The sequence below is a fragment of the Odocoileus virginianus genome, chromosome 19 (genome assembly GCF_023699985.2).
Source record: "Odocoileus virginianus isolate 20LAN1187 ecotype Illinois chromosome 19, Ovbor_1.2, whole genome shotgun sequence".
NCBI lineage: Eukaryota > Metazoa > Chordata > Mammalia > Artiodactyla > Cervidae > Odocoileus > Odocoileus virginianus.
In genome coordinates, this window is record NC_069692.1 from 39,205,509 (window position 1) to 39,221,664 (window position 16,156).

The 16,156-nt window shown below is 38.3% G+C and overlaps 1 protein-coding gene across 6 annotated transcripts in view; it reads left to right on the top strand.

Annotated features, from left to right (window-relative positions):
* Positions 1 to 321: 321 nt before the first annotated feature.
* The window catches only part of EPHA7 (EPH receptor A7), a 193,319-nt gene continuing 177,484 nt past the window's right edge, over positions 322 to 16,156 (top strand). For 4 of the 6 annotated variants that reach the window (XM_020881864.2, XM_020881865.2, XM_020881866.2 and 1 more), the window contains exons 1-3: positions 324 to 674; positions 4,985 to 5,049; positions 8,602 to 9,271. In XM_020881864.2, the coding sequence (XP_020737523.1) occupies positions 578 to 674; positions 4,985 to 5,049; positions 8,602 to 9,271 (832 nt within the window). In that variant the 5' untranslated portion in view covers positions 324 to 577. Of the gene's footprint in view, positions 675 to 4,984; positions 5,050 to 8,601; positions 9,272 to 16,156 lie in introns of all 6 variants that reach the window. The other 2 variants (XM_070450106.1, XM_020881867.2) reach the window with 2 other exon arrangements.

Sequence of the window (16,156 nt, forward strand, 5' to 3'; positions counted from 1 at the left end):
TAGGATTGATTCTGCTCCGCGAAAGCTGCGATTGCTAAAAGCCAGGCGCCCACAGCAGCGCGCACCTCGGCTGCCATCCACGTCCTCCTCGGAGCATCCAGAGCCAGCCGAGAGCTCCGAACCTGGAGGGAATCCTGGATCCGCAACCTGACTCCGCTCGCCGCCGATTGGCCCGCGCCCCTAACCCAACCCCCAAGGCTGGGGCGGCCGTTTCGCTGGGACCCGCCCCTAAGCCCTGGGAATCGCCGCCTGGGAGGCCGGCTAGGCCTGCCACTCAACCCGAGTGGCGGAGGCTCTCGGCTCGGAGCCCCGCCCCCTCCCCCTAATTGATATTATTGGAGTGTGGAGCAAGCGGCCGGTCTGCAGTCGGAGACTTGCAGGCAGCAAACACAGTGTGAACGAAAGGAGGGGGGAAAAAAATTTTAAAAGCTAAACGTGGAGCAGCCAGCCGGAGATCGAGAAGGGGAATCAATGCCTGGAGCGCAATAAAAAATAAAAAGCCCATATACTTCGGAGCAAACAGCATTTAAAAAGCTACGGCTCAACTGAAACCTAAGATAAAACCTGCTCATGCACCATGGTTTTTCAAACTCGGCACCCTTCATGGATTATTTTATGCTACATCTGGCTGCTCCACTTTGCACACACCGGAGAAGCGCAGGCTGCAAAGGAAGGTAAGGTGCTGGGAAAGCAAAGTTTGTTCTGACTTATTTATTTAGCTGTCTACCTGCAAGAGCCGGCTGGCCCGCGGGGCTGCCGGCCGCGCCTCCGGCGCCCGGCGACCCTCCCCCGCCGGCTCCCCGCCCCCTCACCGCTCCGGCCGCTCCAGGCTGGCCGGTGGCTAGCGGGGCTCTCTGAGCCGCCTGCAGCCCCGCGCCCAGGGCCGTTCGCCCGACGAGAGTGGGATTTCTGGCGCAGACTGTCCAGAGGGCGTGAGCATCAAAGGAAGGCGGGGGGGGGGGGGGGGGGGGGGGGTTCGGGGTTGTGGGAACCGCCGACGAGCTCGTTCTCCCGGACAGGTCAGATCTCTTCCTCTAGCCCTCTGCTTTTCCTCCGCTCGCCGTTCGTCTCACTGGGAGTCAGCTGTGGCCAGAGTTGGTCGGAGACCGGGGAGTGCAGCCTCTAGAACCCTGGCCAGCCCGCCGGCGAGCGGCCGGAGCCTTCCCTGAGGGGCCGTGACTTGCGTGAGCTCCGAACGCTCGGGTTACTAATGAAGTGCTCACTGCGTCGGAGGAGCAGGCGCGGGCCTGCGCTTGGCGCTCGGACGCCGGCGCGGAACAATAACGCCGCGGAGGTGAAGCAGCGGACGGCGCGCTCCCCGCGCCCCGCGGGCCGGAGACATCTCCATTCAGCGCGCGCGGCGCAGGTCCCGGCGGCCGCGGGGACAGTGGCGGCCCAGCGGGCTCGGCCCGGCCAGGGGCGGGCGGTGGGAGTGGGGGGCAAGGGGAGGGGGACAGCGGGAGGGCTGGGACTGTGCAATTGATCAAAAGATGCCGCCTGGGCGACCAGAAGTCCTCAGACCTCTGCCCCCACAGTTCTGCAGTTAAGGAATACGAGTGATCGAACCATGCAAAAGACATGGACCCCAGGGGCTAGTTCTGGTTCATTAGAGCAAGATTCTTTGGGGCAGCTAGATACGCCTGTATATGGCCTTTTCCTCTCCTCTTCTCCTTTGAACCACTGACAGAAGGTAAAAATACCTTTCGGTGCCTGTAGTTGGAGCTGGGGAAAAATAAATCCTGTCAATGGAAACGTCTTCTGAGCAGTGTCACAATCTGCCCACCCGCCTCCGTATCGTGCAGGCTGTACGTCTAAAGCTGATTTCCCGATACTGAAAAGCAGAATACTAATAATTACTTGTCCCTAAAGTGTGGAGGATGGAGGAATCTGTTACCAGATATAGGTCTTGGGGTCGGGAGTTGACACGCATCGGTACTCGCTTCATCTATGTCTGAAAACTTCCTGATTTAGTGCTGCTTTTTACGATTCTCTTCATGGGGCCTTCTTCGGTCACGCAAACCTCTCCCCCCACCCCCGCAACCGAACGCCATGATCTACTCTTTGATCCAGCCTGACCTTCTGACCCCAGTTTCCACATCTGCAACCTGTGTTGATGCTGAACCCATTCAGAGCAAACCTTAACTTCCAGCTGTCGGTTTCGCTCTTGCAGATGAACACACATCTGCTAGAAACACACAGCCATACACACCAAAACCCACATTTCTACTCGCGCGACATCAGAGAATAGAGACATTGAATCCTGCAAACTTATATTGATTGCTTCGGAATCTCGGGACCCGAGGAAAAGTTTGCACCGCCGGGGCGAAACCCCGCGCGCTAGCTAGCGCAGACCCCGGCTGGAGTTTGAGCTATAAATAACTGCATCACTAGGGGGAGAGGTTCCTGCAGTCAGAATGGCTTGCTTGCCCGCGTTTCTCTTCTGGGTGCGAAATACGTGGAGAGGATTCTGATTCTAGGGGGCCGAATTCCTCACAGGCAGAAGTGAGCTGTTTAAAGGTGGGCGGGGGTGGCGAAGGCACTCCGCTTCTCCGTGGCGACTCACCCAGCGTGTCGCGGCGGTCAAGGGCTGCCGTTCTGGGAGCGAGCGAGCCCCGAGGCGACGCCGGGGCACCCAGGGGCGAGCGCCAGGAAGCGCCTGGAGCAGGTGCCTAGCTCTCTGGAGCGGATGGGAATGATTAGAGAAAGATGAGGGACCTCCTTTCTCCACTTTTCCCGCACATGTTCTCTCGGGGAGGTCGGTTCCCGCTACTGGGAGCGCGCATGTAAGTCAGTCTAACGCTTGGAGGCGAAGTGCAGCCGCTGTATTTCCTCTCCATTAAGGCTGCCGCCGCGGCCCCCTCTGAGGAGACGCTTCCCGATAGCCTCTCTCCTGCTCCGGCTCCTTCTGGAGCTGGGGCGCCACCGGTTCCCTGGAGTGCCCAGGTCTGGCGGAGGCGTAATGGATGCTCCGCGCGGCGGGCGCGCCCGTCTGGCAGCCCCCGCCCCGCCCCGCCGACGGCCCCGCCCCGGCTCGCGCTGCTGCCCGCGCGGCCCGGCGCCGGCTCCCCCGGCGCGCCCTGCATCTCGCTCCTCGCCCGCGCCCCCCGCACCCCCACCCAGCCCGCGCCGCGACGGCTCAGAGTCCCGGAACCGCGGCCCGCACGCCGCGGCCCGATCGACCGCCAGGCTACGCTCCGCGGGCGGGAAGGGAGGCTGGAGCGGGAAGGCGAAAGCGCGCGGTTCCCGGCTGGTCCAGAGAGCAGACCGCGGAAGGGAGACGCGCTGAGTCTTTGAGCTAGTTAAAGGCTCAGGGGCCGGCTTCCCTTTTGCTTTTATTTGTTCATTTGTTTCTCTCTTAACTTGTTTGCCATCACCGCCCCACCTGGGACCCTGGCTCTCACCCCAGGCTGTGCCGAGGGGTAACGGATAGGCAGTAAACAATCATCACTGTGCTTATTTCACCTTCAAAAATGACCCAAGAAAGTCTCCTGGGTTTAAAATTCACTTGTCACTACGAAAGACGGAAATAAAATAAATCATCTCTAAAGAAAAGTACATAGACCCACTTTGTGTATGTTGAGGACAAAAACAAACTTTAAAAACCATTTTATATAAATTCAATAGTCCAAACATTTATTGGTGTTCCTAATTCGAAGTACAACTTAGTTTTAAAAGTGTGGCTTTTAAAATTATTATTATTATTTGAAAGGGTGTGTGCTATCATGGTCTTCCTGAGAGTCTTAAGTATAAAACATTTTGGGAAAAAAGTGTTTGTTTTCAGTTATAGGGAATAACCTTGACTAGTGTGAAGGAGTTGATAACATCAGCTGTTTCTCTCTTAGAGTAAAAAATTTTCGTTACCTTTAACACCACAGTTGTTTTCCTCTATTAATTGTTACTGAAAAGTTTAAGCATGTATTTCATTTGAGTTCAAATTTTAACATTTTGTTGAGGTTGATGGCAAGCATATTTACATGCCTGAAAATATATTCACATTTCTGGACAGATTGATTCATTTGTTAAAATGCTATGGAATCATGGAAATATTTTTGAAGAATACAAACTCATGTAACTCTGAAACTAGTTTGAGCAGAGTGAATGCTTTAGGAGATTAATTGTCATAAAAAGCAGTAAAATGTATCAAATTGGAAGTATGGTATATATTAATGTGTGACATTTGAATGCATTATCTTGCATTATATTGTAAATGCATCAGGAGCATTTATTACATTTATATAAAAATTAATTGCATTATACTTTATGGTAGAGTAAGAGCAGAATACAACTGTTTTTAAAAGTCAAGTCAAAGTTTGAATATCCCATTTTGAGAATTAGCTAATGCTTTGAAATATTTATAAATTTAAAAAGTAGAAATATTAAAAACAGATGTTTGAAAAACCCAGAAATGTATCTTGTAAGTGATAGGCAGTTTACTTTTTTCATAATAACATTGCTTAATATGATTTTTAATTATATTCATTTTGGCTTAAGAGAAGACATTGTGTGTGGAAAGTTAAAAAGATAAACTCCAATTCTCAAAAGGCACTAGGAAATACTTTTTGAAGAATAGTACAAGTCAGTGACTGAGGAGTAATATGGAATTATGCTTTATTATGTTAATGCTATTTTATTTGACAAAGTTTAGAGCACTCAGTAGTTTACAAAATTCTTTATAATATACAATTACTACAGAATCAGTATGCATCACATATTTTTTATCTTTGCTTTCATGCTTTTGAGTTTTTAATTAATTTTAATATTTCAATATAAAAAAGTAAGTTGGTTTTTCAATATCTTTCTTCCCTTAAGAAAGTGGAAGATTTTTGTCAGGTGGGTCTATATTTCATCATTCACTAATATAAATAACTTTATATATTTTAAATCATAAAGTGATAATTGTTTTAAAAATTAGATTGACTTTAATAACTTTTACAAACATTTTCACTTTTCATCTAACATTTAGAAATACAACTTTCTTTTTCAGTACTACTGCTGGATTCTAAAGCACAACAAACAGAGTTGGAGTGGATTTCCTCTCCACCCAATGGGGTAAGTGCTTCTCCTCATAAAATACCATTATTTTGTTTTTTATTTTTTAAAGTGAAAAATAAAACTTTCCCTTCCCCAGTGGAGTTATTCAGATTCTTCACATTTAAATTGTTTTGATTTCATATATCTTGTTCAATATTTTGTTGGGTTTATAATGAGACATTGAGTTCTTGGAGTAGAGATGGTATACTTAGAACCCTGAAAAATGGATTTTTAGAAAAACTCTTTAACCATAATCTTTTGAGTTCTTCTGTGAGTGGGACCATATGTCAGTTTCCAGGCTATAAATGTTAACCTATTACAGAGAATATGCCTTTCATGAACTCAAACCTCTTTAGTTGCTTTATACTCCTTTGGTATAATCGCCAGGTAGGTTGTGTGTAGTTCTTTAAAAACGGTAGGTAATCTGTTTTCTTCTTTTGAAAAACATTTTAGCATTATTCAAAATATACTTGAAAGGATAACTAAAAGTGTGATATGCTCAACATTTTAACATAGAATTTACTATGAAATATGATTTGAATTCTCCAAAATTTGTGCTATGTGCTACCTGTTCTTATTAATCAGAAGTGATGGCAGAACAAGTACATATCAGAGTAAAAATCTGTTACAATAGATGAGTGAAAGCTGTCCAATAAAAGTTTATAAAAATATAAGTAGATTCTAAAAAAATTCTGACCGTTAAGTTTCATGTATCCAGAAAGATACATTACTTACTTAAATTTAGTTCAATGTCGATGTCTTTGGGTATTATTTTAATTGTGAAAGAGGGTACATACTTCATCCCTTACTAAGTAAAAAGGCTCCAAGAAAGGGAATTGTAACCCCCATTGTTACTTAAGTTAATCTTTGGTACAACAAAATGTTTGGAGTCAAAGAGCATTAAGTATAAGTGAAGATATAAAAAGTTTGCAAAGAATGAAAGTCTGAAGGATTTTTGAGTGTAAAAACATCATGGAATGAACATGTCATAAGCTGGAAGTTAGTTTAAAAATGTAAAATGTGAACAATGCAAATCTGTTTAAAGTAGATTAGGTTTTTAAAATGAATATTTGAGATGCTTAAGATCATATTGCAGTTATCTATATTGGTCAGAAAGAGCTTTGAAAAAACAACAAGTATTTTACAGATTAAATATAAAAAATAGTCTGAGTTTGAAGTATGAATGTCATACTTACCTTGAAAGTTGAATGGTTTCCATGAGTAAAATAATATGCATTATAGGAAGGCATTCACAAAAAAATGGAGCACCTTTCTTGCCAATGATAGATGTGGCCCATTTTCCACCCTTCATCAGTAAAAACAAATAGAGATAGAGGATGGTTTTTATCTTGTAAGGAGAAGTAAACTGATACATGTTTCTAATATTTCATCCATGCAATCCGTAAAATGATAAACCATGACTTTCTGTGTTATCTTGGACTGAGATGGACATTTTATCAGTGCAAAGTATCTTGAGTGAACTTAACCCTACATATCTTATGAATCAGCAGATAACATTAGACAATAATGATTGACAGTATATTCCATGTATAAAATGGGTTGGTTTATATGTGGTTGAATATCTAACTGGAAATAAAATGTCATTAAGATATAAGTGTCTGGAAATAATTTTATAAGCATACTATAAAAACACACTAACCAAACTAAGACTTCTTTCCCAGTGTAGAAATCAGTCTCTTAGAAGTAAGATAATAAATCAAAGGTTGCATTAAATGCATCAGTCTTGCCTCACTCCATCTTCAAGTTTCCCTTCAGGAGTGAATTTTTAAGTAAGCATTAAAGTTATCTGAGTTTCATTGGTAGTAAAATTGATTTTGCATACATTGAACAAAATAACAGAATTGTTCTTAGAGCTAGAAAAGAGTTCTTCAGATGTATTCCTTTCTAATAATTAGCCTTGGCTTCTTCTAACCAGGGAATTGTTAAAAAGAGCACATTTATCCTTGGAGCTTTTCACTTTTTGGTAGATGCTATTACTAGTTTCACTTCTTTTAATAATTTCAACCTAATTAAGAAACTAAAATCTGCTCATCCAAATGGATGAATTTGGTTATATTTGGCTAAGAGCCATTCAAGAAGATTATAAGCAGCTAACTGAAATGGAAAACTATACACTCCATTAACTAGTCACAAACTTAAGTTGTGTTGAGTAAAAAGCTGAACATGATAATGGGCTGTTAGCTACATTTGAGGACCTTTGATGGTGTGTATAATAAAATGGTAGCAAAATATTGTCATCACAAGAAATTTCTGAATTTCAGGGTATTGCTACTTTGTCTTGTTAGTTTTCTCAGAGCTACTTTTAAAAGTAGATATTAGTATTTTACAGAATATTTAAGGAAATTGATGTTTCTGATCGAGTTTTACAAATGAAACTCATTACCCCATGCTTATTTTTTCCCATTTGCTTTTCTTGAAGCCGTAGTTTAAATATTGCATGCTATGTAACTTTGGATTAGAAGACTAATAGGATTTTATATTTGGCATTTCCTATTAGGGAAAAGAATACAAGTAGGTGACAATTTCACCATTAAGGTATCATAAATACAAGGTTGGAAATTTTGTAATAATGGTAAGAAAGGATATAAATAACAATTGCTTTAGTCTTTTAGGTGAAATGAATTTATTAACCAATAAGCAATATAAATAACATTTAACAAGGTTTAATAATCTTTAAATTGTTGCAAATTCGGCTGAGCTTATTATTTTCCTTTTTTGTGAAAATAAATGAGTTTTCTGTAGTATATATTATATCAGCATATGAATGGGCATTTTTAAACATCTGATATTTTTCCTGTCAGAAAGCTTATTACCTAAATGTGTTTCAACATGCTGGTTTGCCATGGACATTTTATTGTCCGTTGATGAATCATACTTTTATAACTATTTATGGTTATGAGGCATTATGGGCAATATTATATACAACACTGCAGTAAATAAATCGCTCTACAAAACGTGACTCCTTTATATCTCATTTTGCAAAGATTGTGAAAGATTCCGCATTATGAGTATCAACATGTGAAATGCTCTTGTATTTCAGAGTACTCTTGGAATTTTCTTCCCTGTGTTTTTAGGTACTCTCTTAATTTAAATATAACATCAACACTTAAAATGTCAACGGAGTGATCAAAAATTCTGCCATGTAGCTGTATGTATATGCATTAAATGGTAATTTAAGTCATTTCGTTATGTGCTTTAGTCTATAAAAATCATAAGCTCAGTGGAGACATTGGCATAAGCAAACACATAAAAAGCAACACTAATACACCAGCAAACAGATACTAAGCAAATGAAAGAGGCTTAGTGAATAATACACATACAAATGAAAGATTTATTGTATGCCTAAACCATGTAAGTAACCTCAATGATGTTCTGCCACCAGGATGAAGCTGAACAGGGACTCATTCTAAGGTTACATTGTTAGGGTCGGAGTTCACCTCACTCTTTCAAAGATAGGCATTTGTGCCCCACTGAAGAGTCCTCAGGCATTTGCACAACCCTCATGTTATTATTTGATGAATGACGGATGACCTTTTCTCAATTTTACAGTGGGAAGAAATTAGCGGTTTGGACGAGAACTATACCCCAATCCGAACTTACCAGGTTTGCCAGGTCATGGAGCCCAACCAAAACAACTGGCTGCGGACTAACTGGATTTCGAAAGGCAGCGCACAAAGGGTTTTTGTGGAGTTGAAATTCACCTTGAGAGACTGTAACAGTCTTCCTGGAGTCCTGGGGACTTGCAAGGAAACCTTCAATTTGTACTATTATGAAGCAGACTACGACACTGGCAGGAATATAAGAGAAAATCTCTATGTCAAAATAGACACCATTGCCGCAGATGAAAGTTTTACCCAAGGTGACCTTGGCGAAAGAAAGATGAAGCTTAACACTGAGGTGAGAGAGATTGGACCTTTGTCCAAAAAGGGATTCTACCTTGCCTTTCAGGATGTAGGGGCTTGCATAGCTTTGGTTTCGGTCAAAGTGTACTACAAGAAGTGCTGGTCCATTATTGAGAACTTAGCCATCTTTCCAGATACAGTGACTGGTTCAGAATTTTCCTCTTTAGTCGAGGTCCGAGGGACATGTGTCAGCAGCGCAGAGGAAGAAGCGGAAAACGCTCCCAGGATGCACTGCAGCGCAGAGGGAGAGTGGTTAGTGCCCATTGGAAAATGCATCTGCAAAGCAGGCTTCCAGCAGAAAGGGGACACTTGCGAACGTAAGTAATATGCGCTACTCAAATTTCACTTTGCACTTTTTTCTGTTTCAGTGTCAAAGAGTTCAAGTAATAATGATTATTTGAACAGGTGAGTCAGTTTGTACCAGCAGTCCCATTTGGTGGATGTTAAGCAAAGTCACTGTTGAACTTATTGATGATTCACCACCGTGATTTCTGCCCTAAGTGTGAAATAGGTATTGTAGTAAACATTGATGATAATGGTATTTCTTACTAAGATTTGACTAACACTGTGCTTGATGTGGAAGACAGCAGTTGCACTTTGCACTATGAGATTTAAGAGAGGAGATTGGGCAGAGTGACGTGACATTAGTCACAAGTGGATGATGTGTGATTCCTCTTGTTTTGAAACCCAAATTGTCTGGATCCATGGGTATCAGGAAAAGGGCATTAAGGCGGCTGCTAACCAGAGTTCTTCTAACAGACAAGATACATACAAATAGATTTACAAACTTAGAATTATTTTTTATAAGTAGTAAAACTTCTATGCCAAAATCATCAGATTTCACTTGCTAAATCTCTGAGGTTGCTTCTGCCAAAGCTGTATTTCTTTCCTGGACTAAACAATAAAAGGAGTGTTCCTCTGATAAGTCAAGTTATAGGTAGACTACATTTTTGTGGAAGTGGGCCAAAGTAAAGTTTTAGTTATCACAATACATCAGCTGGACATTTTCTGTTTTGAAATAATAATAACATATGAATTTGTGAACCTTTTCCTTTGTCTAGTGAAACTGAATTTTCTCTTACATAGCTTTGTGTAGTCATAATAATTGGCCAGTGTTTTTCATTTAAAACTATGTCCAGAAAAAAAAAAAAAAAAAAAAAAACTATGTCCAGAGATATTCAAAATTAATAGGTATGTTTCTATTTGTGAATATCCTGAAAATATAATCAGGTTATATTAATTATGTCTCTTATAAATTAGAAAACATAATACATTAGCCAAAATAACTTTTACATATTCTTTGTACCCTTAAGGCAGCTGTATAATTTTAATATTTGTACTTCCCAGTTAATTTAGAGGGAATTGTAGTGAACAGAAATTATTGTAACTAAATGTTTTTTACTAATTTACTATGTGCAGATACTCCTCCAAGTGCTTTACACAAAAGAGTTCGTTTAATGAGACAGATAACATTATCACCTCTATTTTACAGAAAAAAAAAATGAGTCTGTCAAGGGTAAAAGACTACTTGCAGTTACTTTAGTAAGTAATTGTCCTAGCTTAGATTCAAACTCAGAATGTTCTGATTCCAGAGCCTGGACTTTTAGCGACAGTATTGCTCTGGCTTCCATCAGAAAGCAAGAAGAATCATAGCAAGTATTTCTGTTTCATTGCTGAACTTAAATGCCTTGGTTCTAGTAGACTGATATGTAAATCACATTACTTTCCTATGAAATTCTCATTTTAGCAGAATGTTTCAAGAAATTAGCAAACATTTAGATCTGTGTTGTCTAAGAAGGTAGCCAGTGGCTACATGTGAATCTGAGGTTCTAAAAAATGACGATTCTAAGTTAAGATATACTGTAAGTATGCCCTACACACTGAATTTCAAAGACTTGGTACAAAAAAAAAAAAATGTGGCAAACATCAGTAATTTTTTATGTTGCTTTGTTATTGAAAGACTCATACATTAGAAATGTTGGGTTAAATACAATATAACATTAAAATATTTCAATTGTTTCTCTTTACTCTTCTCTTAATGTGGCTACTAAAAATGTAAAAGTTGCATATGTGGCTTGTGTTATATTTCTACTGAATACACTATTTAGGTGGAATAACTGAGCAAATATATTTTTCTGTCCTGACTGAACTGTTAAATACTTCATGTGAATGGTCGCTAGCATATAAAATGCCTCTGACCCAGCACTCAATTATCATTCCTGCCATAGCTGACATTGTAAAGTGAGCTCTGAGCTAAACAGAGATGATGTATTCCCGTCCCCTAGACCAGTTTAGCAGCCTCCCTGGCTATTCTGTGAAGGAGTCAAACCTGTCTACCCACTGTCATCGTTCCCTTTCCTTTGCTGGTAGTATTTCTTATTGAGTGGAACATCCTGCAGGTTGCATATATATGGAAATCAAAAACTGATGGAGATTTATCACTACTAATAGGCAGAATGCTATTCCACTGGGTAAGTATAGAAATATTCTTAGTGAATTCATCAATTCAGCGAAATGGAATGTTCTTATTGACTTGAGATTAACAACAGGTACTTGCAAATGATGGAGGATTCAACAATAACTATTATAAGAACATTTTAATGACATACTGTTACACTTCAGCTGTGAAAGCAGCCGGTTTCAGTAGTATGCAGATTTTGATTGATGTGAAATTGGAATTTAAAATGTTTGCACAATTAAAAATGGAACACATAAAAATTCATATAAAAGCACACAATTAAATTTGTCTAAGAAGAAACTGGGAAATAACATTAAAGGTCTTGTTCTTTTAAGGTTTAAAGAATTTTAAAGCAAATTATAGTCTTTTTTGTTTTATTTTATGTAATTTAACTCAAATGATCTCTACATTTACTTGTTAAGAAAATCAACCAGGAACTGTTTGACTTCTTTACTTCTAAGTATAGATTTAGTATGAAAAGCAGTCTTTAAATGTGGTGAAGAGATATATTTACTGTGAAGTCTCCAGTTTCTTCAAAATGACGAAAATCATCTCGTTAAAAGTGGTACTATTAAGATTATTTACATTCATTTATTTTAGTTTCAAGAATTGGAACCACATTTGAGTACCAAAATTTTTGTCGCCTGCAAACTGTGCCAAGGTGCTTAAAAATAAAGTAAAATTAGTTCACTGTCAGCTGCCTTAATTCTGCATTGGAATAGGTGAAATTAGGTATTAATAGTGAGAGTTCATTAAAAACATGTGATTCAAGCACTCAATATGCCTTCTTATGGTTCAGCTGAAAGAGGATGTGCGCACTGTTTTAAGTTAATTGTCTACCACGTAACTTTCTTAATTTTTAACCTTAGCGATGTTGACAAAGGAATTAAATACCTTACCCTTAACCATGGCACTGTGTTCATTTGCAAAAACATTTCCCTCCTTGGCATAGTTCCAGTGCTTTGCTATGAGAGTACTTGCCCCTGGAATCAGTCCAGGCCTGCCTTTATAAGCATTTCTCCTGTTTCCTTGCAGTGATCCTGCTAAGAGTTTGAAAACAATTTCAGTCCCATATTGAGGAAAACTGAAGAGTTTGGGAGAGGATGGTAGTGAGTCCCCAGCCACATAACGGTAGTTAGTCACTTAAAGGCAAGTTTATCTGGGCACGTTCTAGAATGGCAGCCTGTTGTGATGTGTGTTAAAAGTGTAGTTTGAAATATGGACAATTATGAAAACTGATCACAGTTTTCATCAGTTGATGTAAAAGCTTTTATTTCTTTGTGATTTTGGAAAACATAATTCAATTTTGAAAACCACATGTTTCTCAAATCTCCTAGTATATGGAGAACTTCTAATATTTTTTATATTTTTATGAAAATATCTTTACACTCATTTAAAAATATAATTCTAGATAGCATGTTGATTATCAAAAAGTCCTTTTGAAAATATTTAATATATTAGTTCCATCACAACTTCTATGTAAACTAGCCAGTATATTTAGATAGAAGTGTATTAATTTAAAAAAATGAGATTTTATTTTACATATACAAATATTTCTTGAAGACTAGTAAAATTGTATTCTTAAATATAGCTTGAAATTTTTAGAAGTTTCTACAATTTTATTTCATTTAAAAAGTATTTTCAAAGTGTGGAACTTGTTATTATAACTTGAATTTGTATAAGTAATTTGCAGCTCACAGTGAAAAACCATGGTCATTTTTCTCATTTAATCCTCATCACACGGCTAAGAGGTGGAAAGTATTTTTTTTTCTCTCTTTCAATTTAGGAAGAAACTGAAGCTTAGGGATATTAATAAGTAACAAAATTGGCTGAGAATCCAGGATCCTGTTTATCAGTTCAAGTCGTTTTTTTTCCCCTACTTCATCACAACACTTCCTAAAATTTATACTGAACTTCAACCAGTGGATTTTAGTTACTGAAGAAGTAATGAAATTTTATTCTAGGTAGGGTGACCATAAAACTAGTTTTCTGGAAATAATTGTTTTACTTTTTACACTGTGTCTTTTTTGCTTTTAAAAATGTTCTGATTTGCATGGTAAAATATATCATCAACTAATTGTAAAAAATCCAAGGATGTGATGCAGTTTACATGCACATACATTGGCACATAGAGATGTGAGCTACTTGCATTATTTATATTGCTTAATTTTAATTTCCTGAATTAAAATGAAGATTTAATAATTTTTTGATGATTTCATATAAAGGAGAATTCAAATAATCGTAGATTTTCTAGTTTTTATTATAAGGGATTTCCCTAATAGTTGCTTCTTAATATTTTCTATATACCATTGTTTTACTAACATATAACTTATGGACATAGAACAAATGTTATATGTTACACCAAGAATTAAAATGTTCATTAATTAAGACACTCATTCAATTTAATGACATTAATAATAGTTGAAATATGGTTGCTGATTTTGAAAACTGTGTTCTTCCACGGAAAAGTAGCAGTTTGTACCATTACTTTGACATTTACATTTGACAGTAACAAATATGTCTTTATGATATATGGTATTTATAGTATATAAAAAGAAATATAAGGTACACTACAGAGTTAATAGCTCAGATGCTGGAGTCATAGCTTTTAAATTCTGGCTCAACATCACTCCAGGTGCAAAAACTAGGACAATCTTCTAAGCCTTAGTTTCCTTAAGTATAAAACGGTGCTAATAAAAATAGTACCTGTTTCTGTAAAACTCTTGTCAGAAATGAATGAAATAATGCATGTAGAAACCCTAAGAATAGTATCTGGGACATAGCAAATAATCAATGAATGCTTGCTGTTGTCTCATTATTAATAATGCAACAAGGAGGTGTCTAAGTAAAGAAATTTTATGGCACTGGGTAAATGAACATAAGTTTCCAAGGCCACAGATAGTTAGATATCCTTTAGGTCACTAATCTCATCCCTGGTCATTTGCTGAGGACGATATATCAATGGAAGAAAAGAACTTTTTATATAACCTTTTTTCCCACCAGCCTTGTTTATAATTTGAAATACTAAAAAAAATCTAATTGTCCAAAGGTAAGTGCATCATCTTGATTGAACTTAAAATATCAGCAGTGTGATCTAGGAATTTAAGTCATTTATTAATAGTTTTAAATGGAAAACAAAGAAAAATATGTTGTATATACTGATATTTAGAATTATGAAAAATATGCATATAGAAAAGAATAGATAAGAACATAAATATCACAATGAATGTGTCAGATTGGTGAAATGGGGGCTGATCTTTTTTCTCTATGTTTTTTTTTTTCTCTATGTTTTTAAAGTATCTTGAGATTAAAATTTTTTAGCAATGTAAGTTTTATGTAACCTGATAGCTTATTCAAACACAACTTGAAATGTATCTCCAAAATATGGGTTTTTAAATTAAGTTAACATCTGTATAAAATCACTCAAGCAATAGAATAGCAGTAAACGGCAGGTATAGTTTAAATGTTTTAAAAGAGGGGAGATTCACCAAAAGGCATTCAATAAATATAGGTCATAGATTTTGTTGGTTTTTAAATTATAAAAAGATGGTAAGAGCTGTTTTAAGTGTTTCATTTTATTAATTCATTTAGTCTTATAGAGAGGCATTCCTAACTCAATCTGGTGGGCAGGCATTTTTGTTACCTAGTTTAAAAGGAGAAAAACATACTTAGAAGTATGTAAAATGTAAAAGTTATACATTCTGTATATTAGATTTACATAAATGATATGTGTACACATTTTTATGTAAGAAAGCCAAAGCGCAGTGAGGGGTGGGTTAACTGCCTGAAATCACACAGCACATAGGGTGGCCAACTGCTGTTTAATCAAGGTAATCCGACTCCAGAATCCCTGCCCATGACTAATACAGTGGATCACATCTTTATAGATGAGCATTTATCTATCAGAAACATTTTTTTAAAAAATAAGATTTCTTTCAGGATGTCTTAAAAGGTGATACAAATTTTCTTCAATTTATAATAATTTCAAAATACTTGTACCTCTGTCTTTCCCAAACATTCTAAATATTTCACCTGCTTTGCGGTTCTTCTTTTATGGAACAGTAAGAATTCACTGTTTAAAGCACGAGAGACATTGTCACAGTATTATTCGGAAAGCTTCGGGTTTCTAATAACCAGTAAAAATTTCCCATTTTTTACAGTGGCATTTTATTCTTTTCTAACTTTCAGTCGCATAAGTTATCATCCTTGAGAGCCCTGTTCCATCTGCTTGATACTGGTCTCTTGTTCTACGTGAAGACATCTGTAGATGTTTTTATGATGCCCTATCACTTAACATTTGGTCTCCAATAAACAGAAATGCAAATAAACCATCATGACTTCTTACAATTACCTATTGTATCTTAATCTCACATATCCCCGGCTTCTTTAGCAACCTCTTTTCCAAATTCTGATGTTAGACACTGGCTTACTTCCCGTGGTTTTTACCTTGCTTCTTTTCTACCCCACAATGCCACCTGCCCTATATCAGACTGCTGAAATTATGCCTTTCCTTACAATTTCAAATTAAATGACGCTTATGCCTTGTTAGATGATCCTACTTTGAGGATTCCTACAAGTGCTTTGCCCTTTCCCTCTGGAGATCATCATATGTGGTCTGATTTTTATCATTGTAATTTCCTTTTACAAATTCTAAAACTTCTTAACAGCCCAAACCTACTTATGGGGTGCTACCTATATTTCACAGTAGCTGGCACAGTTCCTTGCATCACCCAAATCTTCTAGT